The sequence below is a fragment of the Amblyraja radiata genome, chromosome 1 (assembly GCF_010909765.2).
Source record: "Amblyraja radiata isolate CabotCenter1 chromosome 1, sAmbRad1.1.pri, whole genome shotgun sequence".
Classification (NCBI taxonomy): Eukaryota; Metazoa; Chordata; class Chondrichthyes; order Rajiformes; family Rajidae; genus Amblyraja; species Amblyraja radiata.
In genome coordinates this window covers 152,063,140-152,090,647 of record NC_045956.1, presented here as the reverse complement: position 1 = coordinate 152,090,647, position 27,508 = coordinate 152,063,140, and the positions used below count along the sequence as shown (strand labels likewise).

General features: G+C 42.2%; 1 protein-coding gene across 7 annotated transcripts in view; it reads left to right on the top strand.

The window, feature by feature from the left end:
* The window catches only part of znf532 (zinc finger protein 532), a 123,359-nt gene extending 112,882 nt beyond the window's left edge, over positions 1 to 10,477 (top strand). For 4 of the 7 annotated variants that reach the window (XM_033032814.1, XM_033032833.1, XM_033032823.1 and 1 more), the window contains 2 exons: positions 4,538 to 4,685; positions 6,057 to 6,557. In XM_033032814.1, the coding sequence (XP_032888705.1) occupies positions 4,538 to 4,685; positions 6,057 to 6,557 (649 nt within the window). Of the gene's footprint in view, positions 1 to 4,537; positions 4,686 to 6,056 lie in introns of those variants that run through there. The other 3 variants (XM_033032842.1, XM_033032850.1, XM_033032859.1) reach the window with 3 other exon arrangements.
* The last annotated feature ends 17,031 nt before the right edge of the window (positions 10,478 to 27,508 follow it).

The following is a 27,508-nucleotide window of genomic DNA, read 5'->3' as shown; positions in this document are numbered from 1 at the left end:
TCTTCAGTTTTCTCTCAGGAACCATTATGGTGGGTGGTTAGCATAAGTTATCTCAGATATGAATTTGCTAACACTATAATGTTTATTTTGCATGATATGATAACTAGAGTTGTCCACTACTTAATGTTCCATGGCAGATGTGCCGCAAGATTTCAGTCTCACTAATGCTTAACCATGAAACTACTCAATTGTAATGAGTTCCCCATTTGGTTTACTAATGTCCTTCAGGGAGTAAAATCTACCATTCTAATTAGAAAAAAAGAAGATAAAATCATATTTGTACATGTAAGCCAGTTAATTCCAGCAAAATATTAAATGGAATATGGATGAGTTATGTGATCCTGAGGATGTTCCAGAACTTGATCCAGTGGAGATTTAGACAGAAATGACCAAAGAGTGTACTGAATTTAATTAAGAAGCAACAACTTCCTCGGAGGAAGTGGATAAAATCGTAAAGAGACACAGTGCTTGATGCAAACCAAAGCAACTCAGAATTGTGGGGAATGATTAAATCTGCAAATTAATAAATATATACTTACTATACTATGAATCATTTAAAACATAGAAAATCAACATGGTATAATAAATATGTGACATTTGTATGATGCATGCACACATGCAAAATGCAGATATAGGATAGATCAAGTCACTTGCATGTATTCTAAAAGCTCTGCATGGCTTTCTTTGCTTGGGTTTGAAGTAAAAACTATGTGCGCACATGACAATGCCTTTTGTGAACTGTTCAGTTGTAGCCCTCTATCTTTACGTGAGTCATGAACAGCGTTTGGATGATCCACAGAGCTTTTTAACGCCATAAAAAATGGAGCAATTTATTTGCCTACTTATTTTTGCAAGAAATGAGCAACGTTGCTGGATTAAAATGTAGCCAGCAACACGTATAAATTTGTTACAACAAACACTAAAGGAAAATTAGGTGAATGGAAACTTTTTATTGTGACTTTACAGAAGTCCTATAACACAAAGAACGGACAGGTGTCCATGCTAATGCTGCTGTCAATACAATACAGCACATATATTTACTGAATCTTTGATGTTCTTTTGCTGTAGCTAACAATGGTCTATTCTACATTTTACTTGAACTTCATTTATTTTGATCTCTTACACTTCCTTAACTCTGTACCACCCTCTCCCTTGATGCTCAGGCTGTAGAAGTGTCTCGACCCGAAACGTCACCCATTCCTTCTATCCAGAGATGCTGCCTGACACACTGAGTTACTCCAGCATTTTTTGTCTATCTTTGGTGTAGACCAGCATCTGCAGTTCCCTCCTACACATTTCATCTTAATTCCTATCAGATATCCAATAGACATTATAGGCTCATGCTGGAAGAGGCAGGAATTTTGGGGGGACTGAGGTGGAGCGCGTCTCCAGCTACAAATTCCTCGGGGTACATATCTCGGAGGATTTGTCCTGGTCCCTCAACACCTCCAAGCTGATCAAAAAGGCACAGCAGCGCCTTTACTTCCTGAGGAGGCTCAAGAAAGCCCACCTGTCCCCCCAGATACTGACCAACTTCTACCGCTGTACCATCGAGAGCATCCTGACCACCTGCTTCACGGTATGGTACAGCAGCTGCATTGTTGCGGACAGGAAGGCACTACAACGGGTGGTGAAAACCGCGCAGCACATCATCGGTGCCCCGCTCCCTGCCATGGATGCCCTCCACTGAAAACGGTGTCTGAGACGGGCTGGGAAGATCATTAAAGACCCCTCCCACCCCAACCATGGACTGTTTGCCCTCCTCCCATCAGGGAGACGGCACAGGAGCCTCAGGTCTCGTACCAGCAGGATGAGGAACAGCTTCTACAATTATACCATCACATTGCTGAACTCGGAGTCCCGCCGATAGATTTCTCCGGTCCCTCCGTCCCCATTGTTTAATTATTCTGTATTTTTGATTATTCTGTATCTTCTTTTTTTTTTTTTTTTAATTTCTATATGCACTACTACTACGGACTGACGCAAAACTGCATTTTGTTGTACCCATACTCAGTATTTGTGCAATGACATTAAAGTTGAATTGAATTGAATGTTGCAGTTGATAACACAAGGAATAAGGAACCACCTATAATTTGCTTCTCGGCACAATGTGCATAAAATAATGCGTCTCTGCTCAACAAGGGTGCTGCAACATTCCCAATGGCACCAAGGTCAAAAGAAAAAATATGATGGGAAGCATAGAGATGCAGGAAGATAAAATAGTTTTTAACAGGTGAACTGGCAGTTTTGAGTACCATTGCTAAACCTTTTGTGCTTGATGCTAGGGTGGAGGGTATAAGGTGAGAAAGGGAAGGTAAACGGTGAAGTAAGATACAAATGAATATGATAATGAGGAGATGCATAAGGATTCGATCTGTTGAAGCAAAAAGAACCAATTCTGGTGCATATTGGTGGTAATACTTAGAGGGCATTGTAGATGAGCTTGAATTGAGAGAAATTAGAGATGGAGTAAGCAAAGATACCAGGAAGAGCATTACAAAAACTATATTCTAGGTGAAGAAGGGACGGGGACAGTTATTTGTTACAGCAGCAGAATAGGTATACAAAAGTTAATTGAGAAAACTGGTACTGTTAATTTGCTTTGAAATTCTCAATCAAAGGTTTTCTATGGGTTTGGATGGATAAACAAGTAGATCAGTAAAATGTGATTCCAGGTTATGTTGAGGGTGATGGTAATTAATTGGCATGATCCTAATTTTATAGAGAATTGGGTGATTTCTTTTCCATCCTCCTTCAAATGAACACAATGAAACCAGATCTGTTCAATTCTGACTCTGCCCCAAATCTGTGCCTTTCTCTCAATGAACAATAAGACTTTCTCAGGTCCCACTCTGAAGTATTTCTCATTAAACAGTGTGAACCCAAGGCAAAGTTAACCCTCAAACCCAATATACTTTTCTATAGTAGGGTATTGTAATTTCACAGCTCCAACCTTCCTCTGAAACACATCACTTTTCGGCTTAATGCCATGGGTTCTCTGAGGCCTTGGAACGTTTGGCACATCTCTGGTACTTCTTTCCATCCCACAGAGATGATCCCCTTTCCTGACCCAGCCTGAGCTGACATTTCTAGCTGCAATTAATGATATTTTTGTATGTTAACTTCCTGACCTTCTGCTGAGAATCATACTGAAAAGAGGACACAAATAGTCTTTATTCAGACCAAGTAAAAAGCATCTAGTTATTTTTTTGAAGAATAGTCATTATTATAGCACAGGCAAATTTTGCATAATTTTTTAGAACTTGCTTTGCATGGTGCAAGAAATGATCAGTTCAACTGGCTAAGGGCCAAGCGTTGGTCAAGAAAGAAGGAGAAACCGTTTGTCATATTCAAATAACACAGCAGGACCTTTTATATCCACCAAAAGTGATGGTAAATGATTGTCTGGCATTTCTTGCTCTACGAAGAGCCCCAACAATGCAATATTTCCATCTTACAGTATATTGAAATATCAGTTTAGTTCACATATTCAAGTTCTAAGAGACACAAGAGACTGCAATGCTGGAATCTTGAACAACAAGACAAAGTGCTGGAGGAACTCATTGGGTCAGGCAGCATCTGTGGAGAGAAATGAACAGATGCCATTTTGGGACTGGACTAATCTTTTTATTCGAGTCCCAGTGTCTTCTGAGTGCTGCCATTGAACCAACTTAGAAGGCATACCAGGACTGAAGGGAATAATGTAAAGGCCTAACAGACACTGGGAAAGGAGAATGCTACTTCCTCTGGTAAAGGGCAAGTTACAATTGTCTTGAACAAGACAATGTGAATAGCAGAAGAGTTGAAACATTATGTTAGACGTGTCAAGACTATGCCAGATAGAAAAAAATGATCACAACCCATATTTCAAATTTCCTCCTCCTTGCTTTAGAAAAACACCTCTACTGTTTCTTCAGCAAAAAAAAAGTAGTGTAGATGGAGAAACTCAGCAGGTCAGGCAGCATCTGTGCAGGGAATAGACAGATTGATTTCAATTGAGTGTCATTTTCCTCCACAGATACTGTCTGAATTGCTGAGTTCTTCCAGCTGCTCTCTTTTTTTGCTACAGATTCCACATTCTGCAGTCTCTTAGGCCTTAACTGTTTCTTTAACGTGCTTATCTCTCCTGTTTTGTTGGTCTTCCCTTCCAATATATTCTACATTTCTTTGGGTGAGAAAGTGTTGTTGTGCCCAGTTTTCCAGTTGTGCTTGGTCCCAATCATTTATATTCTTTACCATAAAGAACCCATTCTCCTGCTTTCTCCCCATAACCTCTAACACCTGTACTAATCTTGGATACATTCTGTAAAACCTTTAATCCACAGGCTATTCTTAGCACCTCATCATGTAGCCATAAGGGAATTAATATTTTTGTAACCAAAGTATTGAATTTGTATGGTTGCATCAGCACTCATAGTTAATGAGAGTATGTTCATTTGTTTGCAGGGAAGTTGAAGATGCTTGTGTTGATGTAATGATTGGTTAAATCATTTCACTGTACATCTTGCTCATGTGTCCATATCTTTTTTATTTCCAGGAATTGTCCTGATTCTAAGCGTACATTCACCAAACGGTTTATGTTAGAAAAGCACATTCGACTCATGCATGGCATTAAAAATCCTGATGTGTCACAGATGACAGAGTCAACAATCATAACAGGATCTCCAAAGAAAGAAGATAACCAGGTTAGTTTTAATCAAACACGACCCACAGCTTGCAACAACTGCTGCCATTGCTGCAGAATACTTTTCCTACTTTGATTTTGATCTCATTGGTGAAAATTGTTTTTGGAATACATGTAGTTTTGGGTCGAAGGCAGAAGATTTAAAAATATAGGGTTGAGTCTCCAAAGACAGTTTTCCCCAGACTTTGAATGGATATATAGATCCCTTCTCCTCTGTCAATTAGATATTCCATTTAAGGAGGTCAGGCATAAGGTCATAAGTAATAGGAGTAGAATTAGGCCATTTGGCCTATCAAGACTACTCCACCATTCAATCATGGCTGATCTATCTCTCCCTCCTAACCCATTCTCCTGCTTTCTCCCCATAACCTCTAACACCTGCACTAATCAAGAATCTATCTATCTCAGCCTTAAAAATATTCAGGCTTGGCCTCCGCAGCCTTCTGCGGCAAAGAATTCCACAGATCCACCACCCTCTGACTAAATAAATTTCTCCTCATCTCCTTCCAAAAAGAACATCCTTTAATTCTGAGGCTATGACCTCTAGTGCTAGACTCTTCCACTAGTGGAAACATCCTCTCCACATCCACTCTATCCAAGCCTTTCACTATTCTGCATCATTTATCATCAAAAAACCTGCTAATATTTCACGACAAAGAATATTTGTCAGAACTGTGAAAGAGAGGGAACAATTCAGTTCCTTTGCCAGATTTGAAAAAAGGTCTTTGATCTAAAACTTTAATTCCCTTCACATTAGGGGCAATTTTACAAAGGCAATTGAGCCATGCACGTCATGCAGGGATTTCAGCAGGTCAGTTTGGAGCAAACCCTGTTCTTCCCAAACTTACCATGGGATAGCCACAAAAGATGGTAATCCTTGCTCACCTATCTTATCCTTGACTTGGGAATACTTAAAACTGGTGGATGCACAAGCAATCCACTTCCCGACAGCTGGCAAACCCAGACAGTGGAGACACTCCCAGTGGAAACAAAAATGAAGCACCAAACAATATTAATCTTACTGGCAGCAGAAATCACACAAATATGGCTCAATTTTCAGTTGCCCATTAATTTAGTTAATAGCAGAGGTTGTTTCCAAGATTGTTATTCAAGTTTGGAATCAGTCGGCTCTTAAAAACCACTGGACCTTTACTGTCAATATTTGATGTTGCTCCAGTACCTTGGTTAAGTGAAATAATTGTTATCAATGGCGGCGGCTAATTTAGATTTGATTTTGTGTCATTGTCACTAAAAGCCAAGACAGTCTAAATGCAGTTTCAAATGTCTTCAGTGGTAAGCAATGTGATGTCACTGGAGTTTCTCTGAGATTGTCCAAGAGTGTATTACTTGGAGCTTTTGTTGTTTCCCGCAGATTATGATGCCACCGAAGAGGAAGACAGAAGATGAAGTGGCGGCGATCCGGCCTTCTCCCAGGGGAGCCATCACACAGCCGTTGAAGAAACTGAAAATTAATGTCATCAAACTCAATAAATGTGCCGTGTGCGGCTTCACCACAGAGAACGTGACTCAGTTCCAAGAACATCTCCCCCAGCACAAAACTGATGGCACAACCTTTCAGTGCAGGGAGTGTGGCCTCTGCTATACCTCTCTCCAGTCCCTAACCAGACACTTGTTCATTGTTCACAAGATGAAGAATGCACAACAAGTTGCCAGGCAAAACGGTGCCCGGGAGGAGAACACAGCGGACTACAAAATGAGCCAGGAAGAGAGTCAGGCTGAAATGATGATGACGGGCAAAAAGTGCAAAGTTTGCTCCAAAACATTTGAAACTGAAGCTGCCTTGAACACACACATGCGAACACATGGCATGGCCTTCATTAAGTCCAAGCGCCTGTGTACATCAGAGAAATGAGGAGCATTCTCACACAATATAATATCAGACAGTCGAGGTAACTCCACGCAGAACAGACTGCATCAGTTGAGGCAAACTCTGCCTTATTGCAGCTTTTACTTGTGTCATTGGAATGTCACGTGAATCCCTCAAACACCTCACCCATATAGACTGTTGCTTGTCATGGCCAGCATCACTTTTCAGCCGTAGTTTGATTAAAAGTAATACTTAAGATTTGAAAGTGTATGTTTTTTTGTACAATTGCTATACATATTTCCTTTTTTAATACAAAATAATATGAGAACTTTCTTATCACCACAAATCCAATTATTTTTTGTTATCATGAAGTGAGTTGTTCTTCCACAATGAGAAGCTAAAAATATTCACGGAAGTCATTTTATATATAAGGGAAAAGTAGAATCTTAAGTAACAGGTTATTGCTGAAATGTTATTACTCATCCATTAGTTGGTTTAACTGAGCACTGCCTTTTAAAGATACAAAGTTGACTTCTGTTGGGCCAAATTAAACAGGGTTTCATTGCAACACCGCTGTCCTTTGGTAAGTTCAATTGTGTGATACATGAAGAAAAATAATTTGTGGATATAATCTCCAGGAAGTATGTGTTTGTTGATGAATGATCTAAAACCACAAGGATTCAAGGATGTGTTGACAACTTGATCTAATAGTGTGTGTGATTGTTCTTGCACTAATGTATGAGTATCCATGAGATGATTTTAATTTCTGAAGCAAATGAGTACTTAACTGCATGGATAAAAAATATTTTTTACAGGAGCCGTACATTTCTTTTTAAAATATTTTGCTTGACCTGTTCATTCATAAGACTATCATGGAGAGTTGCGGACCAGTGTTATATCCAGAACTGTTTCAGTTCCTACTTATTTTACTTCAATCTCCCCAAAAAAATGTTGAACCTCAAATTAAATATAATGTGCATGAACCATAATATATGATGAAGAAGATTTTATAAAGAATGTTGTCCTGTTAGAAGGTAGCTAAACCAAAGCAATCGTTCATTTATAAAAATAGGTTGTAAAATGCACTTGCGGACTTTCGGCCAACAACATAGCATAAAAAAATTAATGGGAGCTATATTTATTATGTGAGCCTGGAAGACTATTTGTGGTGCATCCCTCTTGCACAAAATGAGGACCCTTCTCCTCTGCAGCAGAACCTAGTTCTCTTATGGTATTATGCTGACTCCTGGTGGTTAAAGTGCAGGAGTACAACTATTTGTTTTCCATTGAATAACCAGGGATATGGGAAAGGAATGACCCCTGATTTTTAAAAGGTATTGGAAATGATTAAAAAGAAAATGGACTGGTGTTACTGGGTTACGACTAACATTTTTCAGATAACATTTTTCAGTATGTGATGGAATCCTGCAGGATTGGCCTTTCATTTTGTGGAAATGTTCCTGGCAACCTTTCTAACCACTGATTTGTAAATATTTGGCCAGGCCTGGTAAACTTTAGTCTTTTCCTTCATAAAGTTTTACTTTAAATGCAAAATTAACTGTAATGTATTAATGGCCGCTCTAAGCCTATTTAAATTGTAAAGGCAAAATGAATGATGGTAAGTATACAGCACATCAATGTTTGAATTGTCAATAAGCAATTGCTTATGTTAATTATCTCAATATTTAATTTTTAGTGATTAAAAATCACTTTTTTCTGGTAAGTGCTTTTTTAATCAGAATTGGTTCTTCTGATTCCAATCAAATCTAATCAGATTTCAAATTGTGGAGAGACAGTCGTTCGGTATATTTAAAGGTTTTAGATATTAAGGGAATTAAGGAATATTGGGTTAACGATGGAATGTAATACTGAAGTAAAAGATCAGCGATCGGAATAAGCATGAGGGACCAAGTGGTCTACTCCAACTTCTACCTCTGCTTAATTGTAATCTTTTGATGTGTGATTTCTGCAGGAGATACTGGAGAGTGCTGTAATTGATATAACTGCAAACTTCTGAATCTCTAATGTTTCCTCTGGTCCCTGCGGTTATATGGCTCTGACCCATGTCCTGTGAAGCATTTTCTTTTGTCCAATCTGTTTTAGGCTTCCATGAACCCAGTGAATCCTTATTGTGTGCGGTGGGATGGGTTGAGGAATTTGATGTGAGAGACTCTTGCGATTGTACAGCTCTCTAAAAAAGCAAAGTTTAACATTTCAAGGGACCTGCCACTAACTAGACTTAAAGGATGCTTTTTTTTAAAGTGTATAAATGAAAGAGAATGCATTGCCATGTAATCTGATGCATAGGTTTACCATTTTGCTAAGAAATTAGAAAAGGTCAGGTGCAATGAGGTGGAAGCATGCGTGCTGTTCTCTAGATTGTGGGTTTAACTGTTGTCTGAACTGATGGGATCCAAGCTTATTTCATTTGTATAAGTCTTGTGTGAGGTATGGTCTTTAATGTGTCATTATTGGTGGTTTCGTGGAAAACTAAAATTGGCCATTTTTTTCTGCTGTCTAGGTGGCACAAGGAGGTATATTAAATAAGGATAAAAAGAACCAGAAGAATTATTTCAATGCTTATAGCTCATTCGATTGCAAGTCAGGACTGCTGCCCTGTGAAGAATAAAAGCAAAATTTCTAAAAAAAATTGGGGGTAAACTAGTGTAATAACAAGCAGGATGTAACAAATTATTGCACTTGCAGAAACATGTGAATGTAGTTAATTCCATTTTGTTTTGTTTAATAAGTAACTTTAAATGTAAAGTTCCTGACTTCTGACATCAAACTCATTAGTTCACTGGAATTTTAAAATCAAGGTGGTCAGGAATTTGAACCAGTTTGAAAACAAAGGGATGATAGCAGTCTGTTCCTATCTATATATATATATATATTAAAAAAAACACGCATCTTGTGTTGCCATTTGTTCTAAAATTACCTGAATGTTCTTATATTTATTTTTATATATAAATAAAAGCTGCAACTTCCAGATTCCCTAGTTGTTGGTCTGGGCAAAACTATAGCTTCAGAATGTTACTTTAAGTCAGAGATTCTAGCTGCTCTTGTACCAAGCCTTAATTCATATTGATGTTAAAACTGGATTCCATGAAATGGGAACATTTGGTGTACATTGTATTTTCATGCTTTTAATCAAAATGTAAGCAGCTAGCCAAGCTTTGAATGTATTCCCCAATTTTCTTTTCAAGTAGCTAATGCGACCATTTGATAAGTACCAGGAAACGTATAAAAGGCAAATTACATTATTCTGTCCGATCCCTGGTCAGCATATCCAAGTCTACAGTCACATTATTACTGGACCTGTGTTTTTTTTTAACAGATTACTCTACTGGATCCAGTGTTATATCAGAAAATTCTTCTTAACCAATGAACCAAAGCCCCAGTTATAAGATGGGCTTCCGTTTCCAGTTTCAATATTTATAAGCAAATTTAAAGAGTAGGCAATTCAGTCAATTGCAGTATTTTTAAATACTGTGACTGAACATGGTTGGAAAAAGTGAGGTTTATTTTCATGTGAAGCAGGACAAAGCGATAATTAAATATTTAATGCCGTGACATATCAGCAATATTAACAGATGTACTTTGGGCAGTAGAGCCCTTAAATGATTCACTAGATAACATAAATGACATTTTTAACAAAGCTGCAATAAGCAGAAAGCATACAGGCAAAATCGCTCTTAATTTATTGTTATAACTGACTTCTCTTGCAACTCTGAGCTTCTCATTATGTTTTGTTATGAGATTTTATATCTTGTGTGTTTATTTCAATGAAAATTTTATACTTTAAAAAAAATTACTTTTGGTGTAGATTTTGAAGGCATGAAAGATGTAGCTTCTGTCTTGTTGCTTCCTTAGGGAGTGTCATGCTGCTGTCCTTAATAGTAACATTTTCAGCTGTAACCTCATTAAATTTAAACATTTAATAAATGTTTAAAGTATTTAAAGAACTAACGTGTGTAACAGATTTTTGTTCTATTGCAGTGATAACCATTTACTACAAGTTAAACATTTTTAAAAGGAGTGAGATATGTTGATTTAGGTGAGGGAATAGTTAGATTTAAAAAGAAAAAAAATAAGACCAAGAACCAAGAAGCATTGGGGATTGGCAACTAGAATATGTTAGGGCTGAGTGTAACAATAATAGTGCATCAGTGAACAAAGTTAAAACATGGAAAATTGTTAAAATGTCAAAAAAAATGTTTTAATTGCACCTCGATACATGAAGCGTCTGTTAACCAGTTAGATGACACAGTGACATAAATACATAAATGGTTTTAATTGGTGTTACAAAGACCTACCTTGAGGAATAAAGTATTCCTGTAACCAACTTGGAAAATTTAAATAAAGCTAATCTCAAGGTAAGGTATCCTGTGGACAAGAGTGGTCAAAGTATAATTGTTATATATTAGGTTTCAGATGAGCACGGTTCAGTTAAAAAACATAAACTTAAATAAATCCATTCAGCAGCTCGATCATGTGCTAAAAGGTTACTATTGACTTTTAGTGAAACGATGAGGTGAACAGGCTAAAGTAAATTGAGAAGTCAGATGAAAAGATTTGGCAGCCGATCGACAAGGCAAATAGTTAAAGCAGTATTTCATAATTAATGGACAAATATTATTTTTTAAACTCCATGGGAATAGTGATCCATCTATGGCTAACTAATGAGGTTTAAATACAATATCAGACCAAAATAAGGTGGAGATTGATTTTTTTGAGATAAAGAAGATGTACTGTGAAGATAAATTGAATAAGATTAACACTAGAGTTTACAAGAAATACTGATGCTTGGTGAAATCTAAGATGCTGATTCTCTTGGTTCGAGCTGGAGAAACTGAAGCATAAAGGAATAGATTCACTGAAATAAGACAGACATTTATTTACCCAAAGATTTGTAAACATTTAGTTTGGTTTAATCCCAGTGTTGTCCTTGCTCAGTCTTTGTAGTATGGTCTAGACTGAGATTTATTAATTTTTGGATAATCCAGAGTGATTGCATGGCCAAGTTAACTAGGATCTTAGGACCAGCCACAATCTTATTTAATTGTGGAATGGATTCAGGAAGCTGTATTATTGGCCTTGCTTTCTTTTGCTCTTAAATATAGAGGAAAAGATAGATCAGACAAGATTGAAGGGCGGAGTAGACTAATTAGGTCAAATGACATAATTCTGCTCCCATGACATGAACATGGATCTAGCTGAGATCTGGACCTAGATCTGAGGGAGCAATGAAGGTTTATGTTTGTAGATTGGTTCCTGATAATTTGGAGGTTTTGTGATTCAGCCAAAGGCTATTAGCATTAAAGAACAATCCTGGATCAAGTTCTCATTGGTGGTTACTGGATTCCCTTTAAGTGGCACACCTATTAAACCAGGGTACATGTCATTAGGCCAATGTCTGATGCATAAAATACTCCATTGCTACAAGAATGTTCACAACCAGAAATGCCCAAATGAATTTTCAGAGTGGCTGAATTAAATCAAGAAATGACGAAAGTAGCATGTCACCCCAGAAAATAATGAGTTTCATCATTAGTGCTGTTCAAACAATAGTGAAGAAGGGTCTCAACCCAAAATGTTTATTCCTTCTATCCAGAGATGCTGCCTGTCCCGCTGGGCTACTCAAGCATTTTGTGTCTATCTTCAGTGTCACACGTCTGAATTTCTAAGCTACTGCAGATACAACAAATGAGGCAAGTGGATTTTTCCCCTCGCTTTCCATCTGATTTGATAGGTTGCAAGTTCAGTGTGTTGGTTCAGCTATTCTTTCTGGATAGATGTTTAAACATTTTATTTTGTCTGCCAAATGCAGTGTTCAATATCTAACCCTATTGATTGTGTTTGATTGTCATGCACCGGGGATGGAACATGGATTTCTTATTTACAGCAGCTTTACAGGCACTTTAACACAATAACACGACAAATAAATATTCAATAAACAATAATCTACATTTTCAGTTATTCTAGGTAACCAGACCATAATACGCAAGGTGAAGTATGTATTTAGTTTTTTAGTTTAGTTTAGAGATACAGCGCGGAAACAGGCCCTTCGGCCCACTGAGTCCGCACCAATCCCCGCAGACTAACACTATCCTACACACACTAGGGACAATTTACACTTATGCCAAGCCAATTAATCCACAAGCCTGGATAGACACAAAATGCTGGAGGAGCTCAGCATCTCTGGAGAGAAGGAATGGGTGACGTTTCAGGTCAAGACCCTTCTTTAGATTGTCCTGCTGAGTTACTCCAGCATTTTGTATCTATCTTCGATTTAAACCAGCATCTGCAGTCAGGGCCGTCTTATAACCATATAACCATATAACAATTACAGCATGGAAACAGGCCATCTCGACCCCTCTAGTCCGTGCCGAACACATAATCTCCCCTAGTCCCATATACCTGCGCTCAGACCATAACCCTCCATTCCTTTCCCATCCATATAACTATCCAATTTATTTTTAAATGATAAAAACGAACCTGCCTCCACCACCTTCACTGGAAGCTCATTCCACACAGCTACCACTCTCTGAGTAAAGAAGTTCCCCCTCATGTTACCCCTAAACTTCAGTCCCTTAATTCGCAAGTCATGTCCCCTTGTTTGAATCTTCCCTACTCTCAGTGGGAAAAGCTTTTCCACGTCAACTCTGTCTATCCCTCTCATCATTTTAAAAACCTCTATCAAGTCCCCCCTTAACCTTCTGCGCTCCAAAGAATAAAGCCCTAACTTGTTCAACCTTTCTCTGTAACTTAGTTGCTGAAACCCAGGCAACATTCTTGTAAATCTCCTCTGTACTCTCTCTATTTTGTTGACATCCTTCCTATAATTAGGCGACCAAAATTGTACACCATACTCCAGAATTGGCCTCACCAATGCCTTGTACAATTTTAACATTACATCCCAACTTCTATACTCAATGCTCTGATTTATAAAGGCCAGCACACCAAAAGCTTTCTTTACCACCCTATCTACATGAGATTCCACTTTCAGGGAACTGTGCACAGTTATTCCCAGATCCCTCTGTTCACCTACATTCTTCAATTCCCTACCATTTACCATGTACGTCCTATTTTGATTTGTCCTGCCAAGATGTAGCACCTCACACTTATCAGCATTAAACTCCATCTGCCATCTCTCAGCCCACTCTTCCAACTGGCATAAATCTCTCTGTAGACTTTGAAACTCTACTTCATTACCCGCAACCCCACCTATCTTAGTATCATCTGCATACTTACTAATCCAATTTACCACACCATCGTCCAGATCATTGATGTACATGACAAACAACAGTGGACCCAACACAGATCCCTGTGGCACCCCACTCGTCACTGGCCTCCAACCTGACAAACAACCATCCACCATTACTCTCTGGCATCTCCCATTCAGCCACTGTTGAATCCATCTTGCTACTCCACCATTAATACCCAACCATTGAACCTTCTTAACCAACCTTCCATGAGGAACCTTGTCAAAGGCCTTACTGAAGTCCATATACACAACATCCACTGCTTTACCCTCATCAATTTCCCGAGTAACATCTTCAAAAAATTCAAGAAGATTAGTTAAACATGACCTTCCAGGCACAAATCCATGTTGACTGTTCCTAATCAGACCCTGTTTATCCAGATGCTTATATATATTATCTCTAAGTATTCTTTCCATTAATTTGCCCACCACTGACGTCAAACTAACAGGTCTATAATTGCTAGGTTTACTCTTAGACCCCTTTTTAAACAATGGAACAACATGCGCAGTACGCCAATCCTCCGGCACTATTCCCGTTTCTAATGACATTTGAAATATTTCTGCCATAGCCCCTGCTATCTCTACACTAACTTCCCTCAATGTCCTAGGGAATATCCTGTCCGGACCTGGAGACTTATCCACTTTTATATTTCTCAAAAGTGTCAGTACTTCCTCTTCTTTGATCCTCTTAGTTTCCATAGCTACTCTACTTGTTTCCCTTACCTCACATAATTCAATATCCTTCTCCTTGGTGAATACCGAAGAAAAGAAACTGTTCAATATCTCCCCCATCTCTTTTGGCTCTGCAGATAGTTGGCCACTCTGACTCTCTAATGGACCAATTTTATCCCTCGTTATCCTTTTGCTATTAATATAGCGGTAGAAACCCTTCGGATTTACTTTTACCTTACTTGCCAAAGCAACCTCATATCTTCTTTTAGCTTTTCTAATTTCTTTCTTAAGATTCTTTTTACATTCTTTATACTCCTCAAGCACCTCATTTACTCCATGCTGCCTATAACTCTTGTAGATCTCCCTCTTTTTCCGAACCAAGTGTCCAATTTCCCTTGAAAACCATGGCTCTTTACAATTTTTATGATTTCCTTTCAACCGAACAGGGACATAAAGATTCTGTACTCTTAAAATTTCACCTTTAAATGTACTCCATTTCTCTTCCACGTCTTTCCCATAAAACAAACTGTCCCAATTTACTCCTTTTAAATCCTTTCGCATCTCCTCAAAGTTAGCCTTTCTCCAATCAAAAATCTCAACCCTAGGTCCAGTTTTGTCCCTCTCCATAATGATATTGAAACTAATGGTATTGTGATCACTGGACCCGAACTGTTCCCCAACGCATACCTCTGCCACCTGACCCATCTCATTTCCTAACAGGAGGTCCAGTACCGCCCCTTCTCTAGTAGGTACTTCTATGTATTGTTGCAAAAAACTATCCTGCACACATTTTACAAACTCCAACCCATCCAGCCCATTTACAGAATGTGTTTCCCAGTCTATGTGTGGAAAATTGAAATCTCCCACAATCACTACCTTGTGCTTACCACTAATATCTGCAATCTCCTTACATATTTGCTCTTCCAATTCTCGCTCCCCATTTGGCGGTCTATAATACACCCCTATAAGTGTTGCTACCCCTTTCCCATTTCTCAGTTCCACCCAAATAGCCTCCCTAGACGAGCCCTCTAATCTATCCTGCCAAACCACTGCTGTAATATCTTCCCTGATAAGCAATGCAACACCTCCACCTCTTGCCCCTCCAATTCTATCACACCTGAAGCAACGAAATCCTGGAATATTTAGTTTCCAATCACAGCCCTCCTGCAACCATGTTTCACTGATCGCCACAACATCATACTTCCAGGTGTCAATCCAGGCTCTAAGTTCATCCACCTTTCTTACAATGTGGTCTTAACAGCATTATAGGCCCACGGGCAAAGCAGTGCACTGGGGCCTCTGCCTACACATTTCATAGAAACATAGAAAATAGGTGCAGGAGGAGGCCATTCGGCCCTTCGAGCCTGCACCGCCATTCAATATGATCATGGCTGATCATCCAACTCAATATCCTGTACCTGCCTTCTTTCCATACCCCCTGATCCCTTTAGCCACAAGGGCCACATCTAACTCCCTCTTAAATATAGCCAATGAACTGGCCTCAACTACATTCTGTGGCAGAGAATTCCAGAGATTCACCACTCTCTGTGTGAAAAATGTTTTTCTCATCTCAGTCCTAAAAGATTTCCCCTTTATCCTTAAACTGTGACCCCTTGTTCTGGACTTCCCCAACATCGGGAACAATCTTCCTGCATCTAGCCTGTCCAACCCCTTAAGAATTTTTTACGTTTCTATAAGATCCCCCCTCAATCTTCTAAATTCTAGTGAGTACAAGCCGAGTCTATCCAGTCTTTCTTCATATGAAAGTCCTGACATCCAAGGAATTTGTCTGGTGAACCTTCTCTGTACTCCCTCTATGGCAAGAATGTCATTCCTCAGATTTAGAGACCAAAACTGTACGCAATACTCCAGGTGTGGTCTCACCAAGACCCTGTACAACTGCAGTAGAACCTCCCTGCTCCTATACTCAAATCCTTTTGCTATGAATGCTAACATACCATTCGCTTTCTTCACTGCCTGCTGCACCTGCATGCCTACTTTTAATGACTGGTGTACCATGACACCCAGGTCTCGTTGCATCTCCCCATTTCCAAATCAGCCACCATTCAGATAATAATTTGTTTTTGTTCCTTTTTTTTCACTTTGCTATAATCTGAATCTGGACACCTACTCCTGCCTTTCAATTGTTATTCACTTGGGGTGGGAGATTGCAACCTTCACTTGGTCCGCCCTGTTTCGACAAATGCAATCAACCCGGCGTGCACAATCAAATAAGATCAAATAGAACAAGTTGTCCAACAACTTTAGGCTGTGCACGCCATATGCAAGAAGAAGCAGAGAAATACGATGGGTTTCCTTTTCCAGGATTTTCAGTTATGTAGCGCGTGAGATATGTACACATACATACACGTGTGGTTACAGAGGTGACCGTGCTACTAAATCAGAGGCGAATGCTAACGTCCACGTTCTCATAAAAATTAACATTAATATTGTTCATTATCTTTTGTAAAACACATGCTAAATATGCATTTTCCAATAACAAATATTTATAGTTTAGTATAGTATAGTATTTATTCATTGACAGCAAGTCACAACATACATAGATTAGAATGTGTGGTGGTGGGCCTGATCTCCGATAACAATGAGAAGGCCTACCGGGAGGAGGTGGCTGAACTGGCACTCTGGTGTCAGGACAACAATCTCCTCTTGAATATCATAAAAACTAAGGAGCGGATCGTGGACTTTAGAAGGGCACAACATCCGAGGACGTACACGCCACTGGAGATAAATGGGGCTACTGTGGACAGGGTGAGCTGCTTTAAATACCTGGGAGTCCACATCACAGAGGATCTGACATGGACAACACACGCAGCCTCACTGGTGAGTAAGGCAAGGCAGCGCCTTTACCACCTCAGGCAGCTGAGGAAATTCAGAATCTCTCTGAGGATCATTCAGTGCTTCTACTCGGGGGCTGTAGAAAGCAGGAGGAGGAGCCATCTTGGTGAACGGCTGCTAGCCAGCAGCCGTCCGTTTTAAATCCGGTTTTTTTATAGTTTTTAGTGAGTCCTGTTTTTTGTTTGTAGGGGATATGGTCTTTTTAATGTGGGGGGTAGGTGTAAACTTAATTTCTAGGTCCCTACCTGGTCGGTGAGGCAGCTTCTTCTCCGGGCTGCCCGTCGATCCGTCCTCGTGGCCTACCTGCGGGCTTGGAGCGCCGTTTCCTGGCGGGAACCGCCCAGCACCTCGGCCTCGGCGGCGGCACAGCATTGGAGCGCTATCGCGGAGCGGAGCGGGCGATGCCTTGCCTGGGTCGCCGCGCTGGAGCGACGCGCTGGAGCTCTGGCGAGCTGGACCGCCAAGAGCAACAACTCCGGGCTGCGGGTCTGCGGAGCGGTGCGGGCGGCGCCGACTTTGTCATCTGGAGCCTGGGAGCTCCAAACCGGCGCGGCCTTGTCGGCTTCGGCAGCCGCGGGCTCCAACCAGGAAGCGGCCGTTCCAGGTGGCCCAGCCGCCGAAAGGACTCTCCCGACGCCGGGGCAAGACCACCCGGTGAGAACGGCCAGGGACATCGGGCCTCCGTAGAGGCAATTGCGGTGGCCTCAATAGGCCTGACTTTGGGGGTGAACATGGGGTGGGGACTGGACATTGTGCCTTCCCCCACAGTGCTATCCACTGTGGGGGGATGATTTTTTTTGTCTATTTGTAGTCTTGTAGGTCTGTGTCCAAGATGGCTGCCGTGAAGAGAGAGTGGACGCTGGCGCGCTTTGGCTGCCGCTGCTCCCTCTTCACACTGTGTTTTTGATTGTCTGTTTTTGGATTGAATCCTGTTTTTAAATTGTGTCTCTGTGATGTCTTTATTGTTATATTCCGATTATATGTTATTCCGATATACTATGTAAGGTGTCCTTGAGATGTTTGAAAGGCGCCCATTAAATAAAATTTATTATTATTATTATCTTGTCCGGCAACATCACAATCTGGTTCGGCCGAACGCACTATGAGAACTACACTCGCCCCCTGCAGGAACTATACATCAGAAGGTGCAGATCCAGAGCCAGCAACATTATGGGGGACCCCTACCACCCCAGCAACGGTCTGTTCCAGCTGTTACGGCCAGGCAAACGCCTCCGCTGTCATGCTGTGAAAACAGAGAGGATGAGACGGAGTTTCTTCCCACAGGCCATTAGGACTGTAAAATCTTATCTCACCGAGGACTAATTTACTGTACCAATTTACTGTTGTGTTGTGTCTTTTTAAAATTGTTTTTTTTCCTAAGATGTATATACTGATTCTGTTCTGTAGTTTTTGCACCATCCGCAGGCATTGCCACTCTCATTTCACTGCACATCTTGTATGTGTATGTGACAAATAAACTTGACCTGACCTGGCTTGTCATGGGCCCCTATGCTCGTGGGGCCCTGGGCAACTGCCCAGCGTGCCCATGCGTTAAGACGGCCTTGTCTACAGTTCTTTCCTAATCGACCTACAAACCTGTATGTCTTGGAGTGTGGGAGGAAACCGAAGATCTCAGAGAAAACCCACGCAGTCCACAGAGAGAATGTATAAACTCTTTACAGACAGCACCCATAGTCAGGATCGAACCTGGGTCACCGGCACTGTAAGCGCTGTAAGGCAGCAACTCTACCGTTGTGCCACCGTGCCTCATTATTCTAATATGTAAAAAGGCTACATCAGATTTTTGCTAAGGTAGGGTTGTGCAGGATGGTTTAAGAGCCTGATTGTTGGTGGGAAGAAACTTTTTTTGAACCGGGAGATAATGGTTCTCAAATTCCTGTACCTTCTTCCCGATATTAGCAACAAGATGAGAGCGTGACCTAGGGTGGACAGAGTCATAGAGCACGGAAACAGGCTCTTCCACCCAACTCGCACATGTTGATCAAGATGACCTTTCTAAGCTAGTCCCATTAGCCTGGGTTTGGCTCCTATTTCTTTAAACCTTTCCTATTCATGTGCATGTCCAAATGTTTTTTTCAAAGTTGTTATTGTACAATTGGTGTTGAATGAGTAGTATCCATCTTTAATGATATTGTTAATCCTGGCCAAATTGGAGCAGCAAGGACATTAAAAGTGAGTAAGGGCTTGTGTGCTGCTAGGCCATTTTGGTCAAGTTAAATGTGCTTTTGCAGAACTGGGACAAGCTGCTTAATGGTGCCAGTTTGTCTGTGGCCTAGATAAGAGCTGCAGTGAAAGAATGGGACATCTGCAGATTCTTACAATAAAGTGTAAATTGCATGGAACTGATTGGGTCAATGCAAACCAGATATAAATAGTGTAAATAATGCTGCAAAGCCTTATTTGGACAGTTGTTGATTGGTTAAGATGTTGAGCTTTGTCTGGGTTGTCTGAATCCCAAGGCACATGTTGCATAATTAATAGTAAGATTAAACGAGAACTTACCAGTTTGAAGTTTGATCTTGATTTTATGAGGAGTTACGATGAGCGATTACGTGAAGGAGGGCCGTCCGTCTGCGTGCGCGTCAATCTTCAAAGCAGCGGTGTTAAATCACAGATAAAAAAGAAGACCTGAGAATAGTAAGATTGTGAAAAACTTGAACTTCCATATGACCTTGATAATATGAGGGTGGGAGCGGTGGGCACGTAATCGCTCATCGTAACTCCTCATAAAATCAAGATCAAACTTCAAACTGGTAAGTTCTCGTTTAATCTTACTATTTTACTTAGTAGTCACGTGAGTGACTACGTGAAGATTTCAAAGCTCTGTGATTTTACGCCGGTTACGAATCCAGGCGTCACACACTGAATGGATTGACCATGGATGCGTGTAATCATTAAAGCATTCAGACATTACGTAGTTAAGTAAAGAAACTGACGCTTTAAATGAAAGAAAAGTTTAAAAAAAAGTTACCCCTCCCAACCTTGGGGGGGAAACTAAGGGACAGAACTTAAAATGGTACGTGCAAACACCCCCAGTCCGGTTATAGGTTTGTTATAAAACCGGTGGACCGTTATTTCATTCGTCCATCCTGCAGCCACTAGGATGTCGTCAAGGGGCACGTCCATAGCTCTTGCTGCCGACGTAGATGCAGCCCTGGTGGAGTGAGATTTAACCTTATAAATGTTTACTCCTGCTACCGCCAGTACCTCTTTTGACCATCTGGAGATGGTTTGAGTTGACACCTTTTGGTGTGGTTTTTTTATGGCTGATGAGGACCGATTGTTCTGTGCCTCTGAGATTCTCCGTAACTCTCAGATAGTGGTGTTAGTATGTTACCACCCACACAACCGTTGGTCCTCTGGATATGCCAAGAACTGGATCTCAATCCCTGGCATTCCTGGCCTGCTCTGTTTATCAGGTTCCTGATTAGGAATGTTATGTTGTTCATATTGGTGGTCATGTAGTCCAACCGTAGCTTTTGCAGTGTCTGGACTCTTTGTCAGCATACCACCTTCAGGGTTAGTTATAGGCGGTCCCCACTGTCAAAGTAGGGCTTGTACCACGCTCACATCCCATGTGTCAGTGTACCTTGGCCTTGGAGGTCTTAAATTGTAAATTCCCTTCATGAATTTTGTTGTAAAGGGGTGCGTTCCTATCGAACTGTGCCCTGCTTCCGGCATCAGATTGGAGGAGAGTGCGCCTCTGGCACTATAGATGCACTATAACTTAGTTTATAGTTATAGTACAGTTGATAGGAACTCCAAGACATCCGTTATCCGAACTGTGTTGTATTTGTTCGGACAGTCCTATGCCTTGAAATGGCCTCCTCAGAATCTGCAGACCAACAAGTTATACGTTCATGTAGTGGATGATTGCTCCCTGTAACTGGGTTCACTAGGAGGTCCCTGCTCTTGGGTACAGCCATTACTGGCTGGACTATAATTCCCAAAAATTTTTGGGACCAGGCTTGAGTAGGCCAATCTGGCACTACCAATATGCCTGTGGCTTAGTCTTGCTTGATTTTTGTCAAGCATCGGTGAGACAAATTGACGGAAAGCATACATAAACATTCCTCCCCAATTGAGGGAGAAAGCATCCACTGCCTTGCACCTGGATCCAGCTCGCAGGACACATATCTGGGCAACTAATGGTTAGTCTAGAAGCAAACGGATCAACATCTGGTATGCCAAATCGTGTAGTTATTTTGTTAAATACTGTCTGATTCAACATCCATTCTGTGTTGTTATTAAACATTCATGATCCAGCATCTGTCACCGTGTCATATCTACCTCGTAGATTTCCCAAATATTCCTCTCGATACACCAGTGCCAAATGAGGTTCGACAATCTGTCGTAAGATACAGATTTACACCACCCTTGTTAATGGATATATGCCACCGCAGTGGTGTTATCAATCTGAATTTGAACAAGCACCAGTTGCATATCGCTACAAAGAACCTTGAGTCCATATTGTGCCCCCAACAATTCTGGGTAATTGATTCCATGTGTTGGGGAATTACAGACTCCTGCTCATTCCATCTGCCCCCACAGCTTTAGACTGTGTTGGTGTCTCCCCATCCTTAGCCGCTTGCATAGGTCTGAAGAACCCTCGATGGCTTTCGAGCAAAATTTCCCTGAGCTGTCTCCCATTCGTTATCCACCATAGTTATTCAACAATGGCCTCTGCTGGCAATCCATAGTTTGCCAATTCGGCCTGCATATAATCTGAGTGTTCGTTCCTTTGCTTGCTGTAAGTTCTGGTAATGCAAAGGCCCGTACTGCTGGGAATGCAGCTACTATTTGCCAATTACACTCGCTGTTTGCCTGATAGATAGCTAGAATTTGACTATCAGGTCATAGCAGGCTTGATTAATATAGTCGTTTGCCCCTAGGCAAAGTCACCAACATATTTACTGTTTTTGATAGTAAATTCTAGGTAATCAATTACCCTTGTAGGTGTCAATTTTGATTTAACTGGATGGATGAGGTAACCAATTCTTTCAAACAGGGTTTTGGTTTGCTTGACTGATGCTTCAGCCAATTCTTGGTGACTCCAAAATGAAAATGTCCTCTAAATATGCCATTACTATGTGGTTTTGAGACCTTTGTAGGCCCAGAATTGGTTTCCGTAGTTTTGTCAATATTCTAGGAGCTGATGGCAACCCATTTGACAGATCCATACCATCCAGTTAAACTTCAAATATCTCCTGTTCTTAGTGAATAGACACCGAATAGTATGCATCTTTGAGGTCGATGCATGCCATGTGACCATTCTATAGGAAGCTCCTATAAAACAGTAGTTAAACCGTAACAAAATTACTGTTTCTAAAAGTCTATACTGCACAAATGAGTTACACCTGGATGAAGTGACATCCTCCATCTGTCACATGTCCTGAATGGCAATCCTGCCCAAAAATACTGGGCCTGCCTCGAAGACAATTCCAGTCCGAGTTCCAAGTCTGCTTGGAACCTGTGTATGTTGTGCAGTAAAATTATCACGTTATTATCTGTTTTTAAAAACCCCGTTCTGAAATTTCTTGTTATTGTCATTTTGAACAAGAACACAAGAGTAAATTACCAACATGTAACTGCTCCACAATCCCTTGTTTCAGTAAACCCAGACCCACCTACCTCCATGGCTACCGGTGGTCTTGTGGTAAGCCCAAAGGCCCCTGATGCGGATTCCTTTCCTCTCCTTGATTGGGAGTAGGACTGGTAAGGAGTGTGGATTCCATGTTTCTCCCGACCTCTGCTGGGTCTGGTCTGAAACCTCATCATACTGAGCCTGCCTTGTAGGACAATTCTGGCCATTTTTTTGAGTCTGCCTTGAAAGACGACTCTGATCATATTTCCGTGCCCAGCTTTCAAGCCGGATTCAGTGAACCGCTCCACTGAGAGTGAGGTTCGTAGGCAGCCCTGAAAACAGGTGCTGCCGCAGGCCCCTGAGGATACCTGTGCTGACATGGCCCTTCCAGTGGACCTAAATGAGATTCTAGCTTTGGTCAGACTGAAAAGGACCATGAATGCTCCTCTCCTTAGAGCAGGAGTCATTTGTGCAGCCGTGAAAACAGGTGCTGCTGCCTGCGGGTTCTCCATAATACCCGGGCTGTCAAGAGCTAGATTCCATCCAGGGAAGCACCCAGTGGAACCTGGATGATTGCAGAAGCACTTATTTTCTGTTTGTTTGTATGGAAGCTTATTATTACTTTTATGTAAAGCATTTTGGTGTTGACTTAGTGCAATATAAGTAAAACTTACTTACTTACTTCCTTTCTTCTGCTTGTCCCTGGGAAGGTTTCCCCCCCTCTCTTTGTACTCTGATTCAGAGTGGTTTCTTCCACATGTAGTTCCCCCTTCAATGGGGAAGACATTGGGCTGCCCCATGTGCGAGGCTCCCGGCACCGGCACTGCTGTAGGTCGTGCTGATACTGCTCCCTCCTTTGGAGCAGATTATTGTTGGAGCAACTTCTCCATAAGTTGCTCCATGTGGGAGAAGTTGTCCTCAGACGCTCTCCGTTGAGGGAGGGTATCCCTCTTCCCCGGATTCATCTGAGTCAACGGGTTAGTTTAGACTTGCGGGTGGCATTACGTCCCGCAGGACAACCATGGAGCTCCTGCTCCCGCGCAAAGTCTCCTGCCGATTCTGCTGTCGGCGCTAATGTCGGGAACAAGACCGTCGCCCGCTATTTGGAAAGCTGCGGTCTTCGGCAGCCGACATCCCCGCGGGCCGTCTCCTCGACATCTGGGCTCTGAAAAAAAACTTCAAGCCCGAAAGAATGCAGGTAAGTGATTTCAACTTTCCTTACCTGCTCATCCCGACGGCCTGGGAGGCTCAATGCCTGCCAGTCCGTCGTGCGTGTTGCGTTCAGACGTAATGATGCGCACGCAGACGGACGGCCCTTCTTCACGTAGTCACTCACGTGACTCCGAAGTAAAATCTCTGTTAACTTCCATCTGGAAGCTTCGTCAGATACATTGTATTAGTTACTGTGTTATTTGATTAGGGAACTGTCTATCATGCACTGTGTTAATCAATATGTGTTATTGGACTGTAAAGAGACCACCCCGTATGATTTGGCCCCTCAAGGTTCGGGGACCTATAAAAAGGTAACTCCCACGAGGTCCAATGTCGATCTTCTGGAAGAGCGCTTGGGACTGCGTGACCTTTTGGAGTGTCTCTGCTTGCACGAGGCTAGAATGGTTTGGCCAAGCAGATATACGGATCGAACCAGCGGTGGTTAGGTATAGTAGAGGGGAACTGCTGTTGTGTTATCCAAAATAAAGTTTAGTTGCTCAAGTGCTTGATTCAGTATTTTATTGACTGAAACTAGTCTGGGGGAGCTTAAAACGAGCTATTTACAATATTAGCTGCCTTCTTGATTCAGTGCATCCTGTATATCCCATCATTGGTTGAGAGGTCTATACTCCCAATGGACTTGACCATGTCCACCATTTTCTGCAGTTTCCGTCATTTTGAGTTATCAAACCAAGCCATGATGCAATCAATCAATAGGGTCTCTACCGTACACTTGTAGAATTTCGATAGATTGTTTGTTGAGATACCAAATCTTTTCAATCTTCATCGGGAGGCATTGATGGGCATTAATGGGCTTTCATTTATGATTCAAGGTGTTTATTGTCACGCCAGTACCATACATGGTACAATCCTGTGTGAAAATCTTGTGCTGGAGGATTCTGTACAGTAAATTTAACATTATAATTTAATGCATGCACTTTATAATTTAAAGTGAACATTAAATTATAGACAGAGTCCAGTTCAGGTGAGTTTCAGAGCTGGTTGGTTCAGCAGCCTGAGTGCCTGGGGGGGAAAGCTGTTTGAGTGTCTAGTGGGCACTTTGAAGGGTTCTCCATCCACCGTATGGACAGTACACTGGCATCTGGGAAAGGGAGAGGAGGGGGCGTCTGCCTCATGGTCAACTCTGCGTGGTGCTCAGACGTGGCAGTCCTGTCCAACTCCTGCTCTCCACACCTCGAACATCTGGTGGTGAAGTGCCGTCCCTTCTACCTTCCAAGGGATTCACCTCCATCATCCTGACCGCGGTCTACATCCCACCCCAGGCAGTCGTCCGTCTGGCACTGGAGGAGCTGCACGCCGTGGTCAACAAACAACAGACGTCTTACCCCGAGGCATTTACCCCCATTGCTGGGGACTTCAATAAGGCAAACCTAAAGAAATCACTCCCTAACTTCCACCAACATGTCTCCTGCTTCACCAGAGGACCAAACACCCTCGACCACTGCTACACCACCATCAAGAATGCCTATCGCTCTATCCCTCACCCTCATTTCAGCCCCCTGCTGTACTCACTCTATACTCATGACTGCGTAGCCGGTCATAGTGCGAACTCCATCATCAAGTTCGCTGACGACACCACTGTCGTGGGACGTATCACTGATGGGGATGAGTCCGAGTATAGAAGAGAGATTGAGCAACTGTCCATATAGTGCCAGCACAATAACCTGGCCCTCAACACCAGCAAAACCAAGGAACTGATTGTGGACTTTGGAAGGAGTAGGATGGGGACCCACAGTCCCGTTTATATGAACGGGTCAATGGTTGAAAGGGTCAGCAGCTTCAAATTCCTGGGCCTGCACATCTCTGAAGATCTTTCCTGGTTCGAGAACACTGATGCAATTATCAAGAAAGCACATCAGCGCCTCTACTTCCTGAGAAGATTACGTAGAGTTAGTTTGTCAAGGAGGACTCTCTCTAACTTCTACAGGTGCACAGTAGAGAGCATGCTGACCGGTTGCATCGTGGCTTGGTTCGCCAACTTGAGTGCCCTGGAGAGGAAGAGACTACAAAAAGTAGTAAACACTGCCCAGTCCATCATTGGCTCTGACCTCCCTTTCATCGAGGGGATTTATCGAAGTCGCTACCTCAAAAAGGCTGGCAATATCATCAAAGACCCACACCATCCTGGCCACACACTCATCTCCCTGCTACCTTCAGGTAGAAGGTACAGGAGCCTGAAGACTGCAACAACCAGGTTCAGGAATAGCTACTTCCCCACAGCCATCAGGCTATTAAACCTGGCTCGGACAAAACTCTGAACTTTAATAACCCATTATCTGTTATTTTGCACTTTATCCGTTTATTTATTCATGTGTTTTGTAGTCAATGCCTATTATGTTCTGTGTGCTGAAGCAAAGCAAGAATTTCATTGTCCTATCAGGGACACATGACAATAAACTTGAACTTGAACTTGAACTAGTGGTACAGGAGCTAATGCCCCCGTACCTTCTGCCTGAGGGCAGCAGGCAGATTAGACCGTGGTCCGGATGGCTGGGGTCTTATATGATCCTCAGGGCTTTTCCAACGTAACCGCCTGGAGTAGATGCCCTGAAGGGAGGGCAGCTCACACCCAGTGATGTGCTGGGCCGTGTGCACCACTCTCTGCAGGCCCCCTTGGGGGTGGCTGGTGCAGCTGCTGTGCCAGGTGGAGATACAGCCTGTCAGGATGCTCTCCACGGTGCCTCCGTAGAAATCCCTGAGGACCCTGGACTTCAGGCCGAATATCTTCAGTCGCCTGAGGTTGTAGAGGCACTGTTGCGCCTTTTTTGTGATGGTGGAAAAGTGGGTGGTCCAGGTCAGGTCCTCTGTGATGTGGACACAGAGGAACTTGAAGCTCTCCACCCTCTCTTTCGCTACTCTGTTGATATTGATGGTGGGGGGTGTAGTCGACGATCACCTCCTTGGTCTTGTCGACGTTCTGAGAGAGGTTGTTGGCCTGGCACCACCGTGTCAGGGTCACTACCCCCTGTCTGTAGGCCGACCCGTCCCCGTTTGTGATCAATGTCCTCTACGAACTTGATGGTGTTGGTGTCATGTTGGGCCGCACAGTCGTGGGTGTACAAGGAGTACAGGAGGGGGCAGAGGACACACCCATGAGGTGTGCCGTTGTTGAGGGTGAGGGCTGTGGAGGTGTGGTCTCCGATTTTCACTACCTGGTGCACAGGCCTGGCTTCAGCCCCAGTTCCAGGAGCGTGCCGACAAGCGTAGAGGGCACAATTGTGTTGAATGCTGAATTGTGGTCTATGAACAGCATCCTAACATAAGTGTCCCTCTTGTCCAGGTGGGTGAGGGCATCGTCTGTTGATCTGTTGGGCGGTAGGCAAATTGGCAGGGTTCTGGGTTGTTGGGTTGGATTATGTCCTTGAC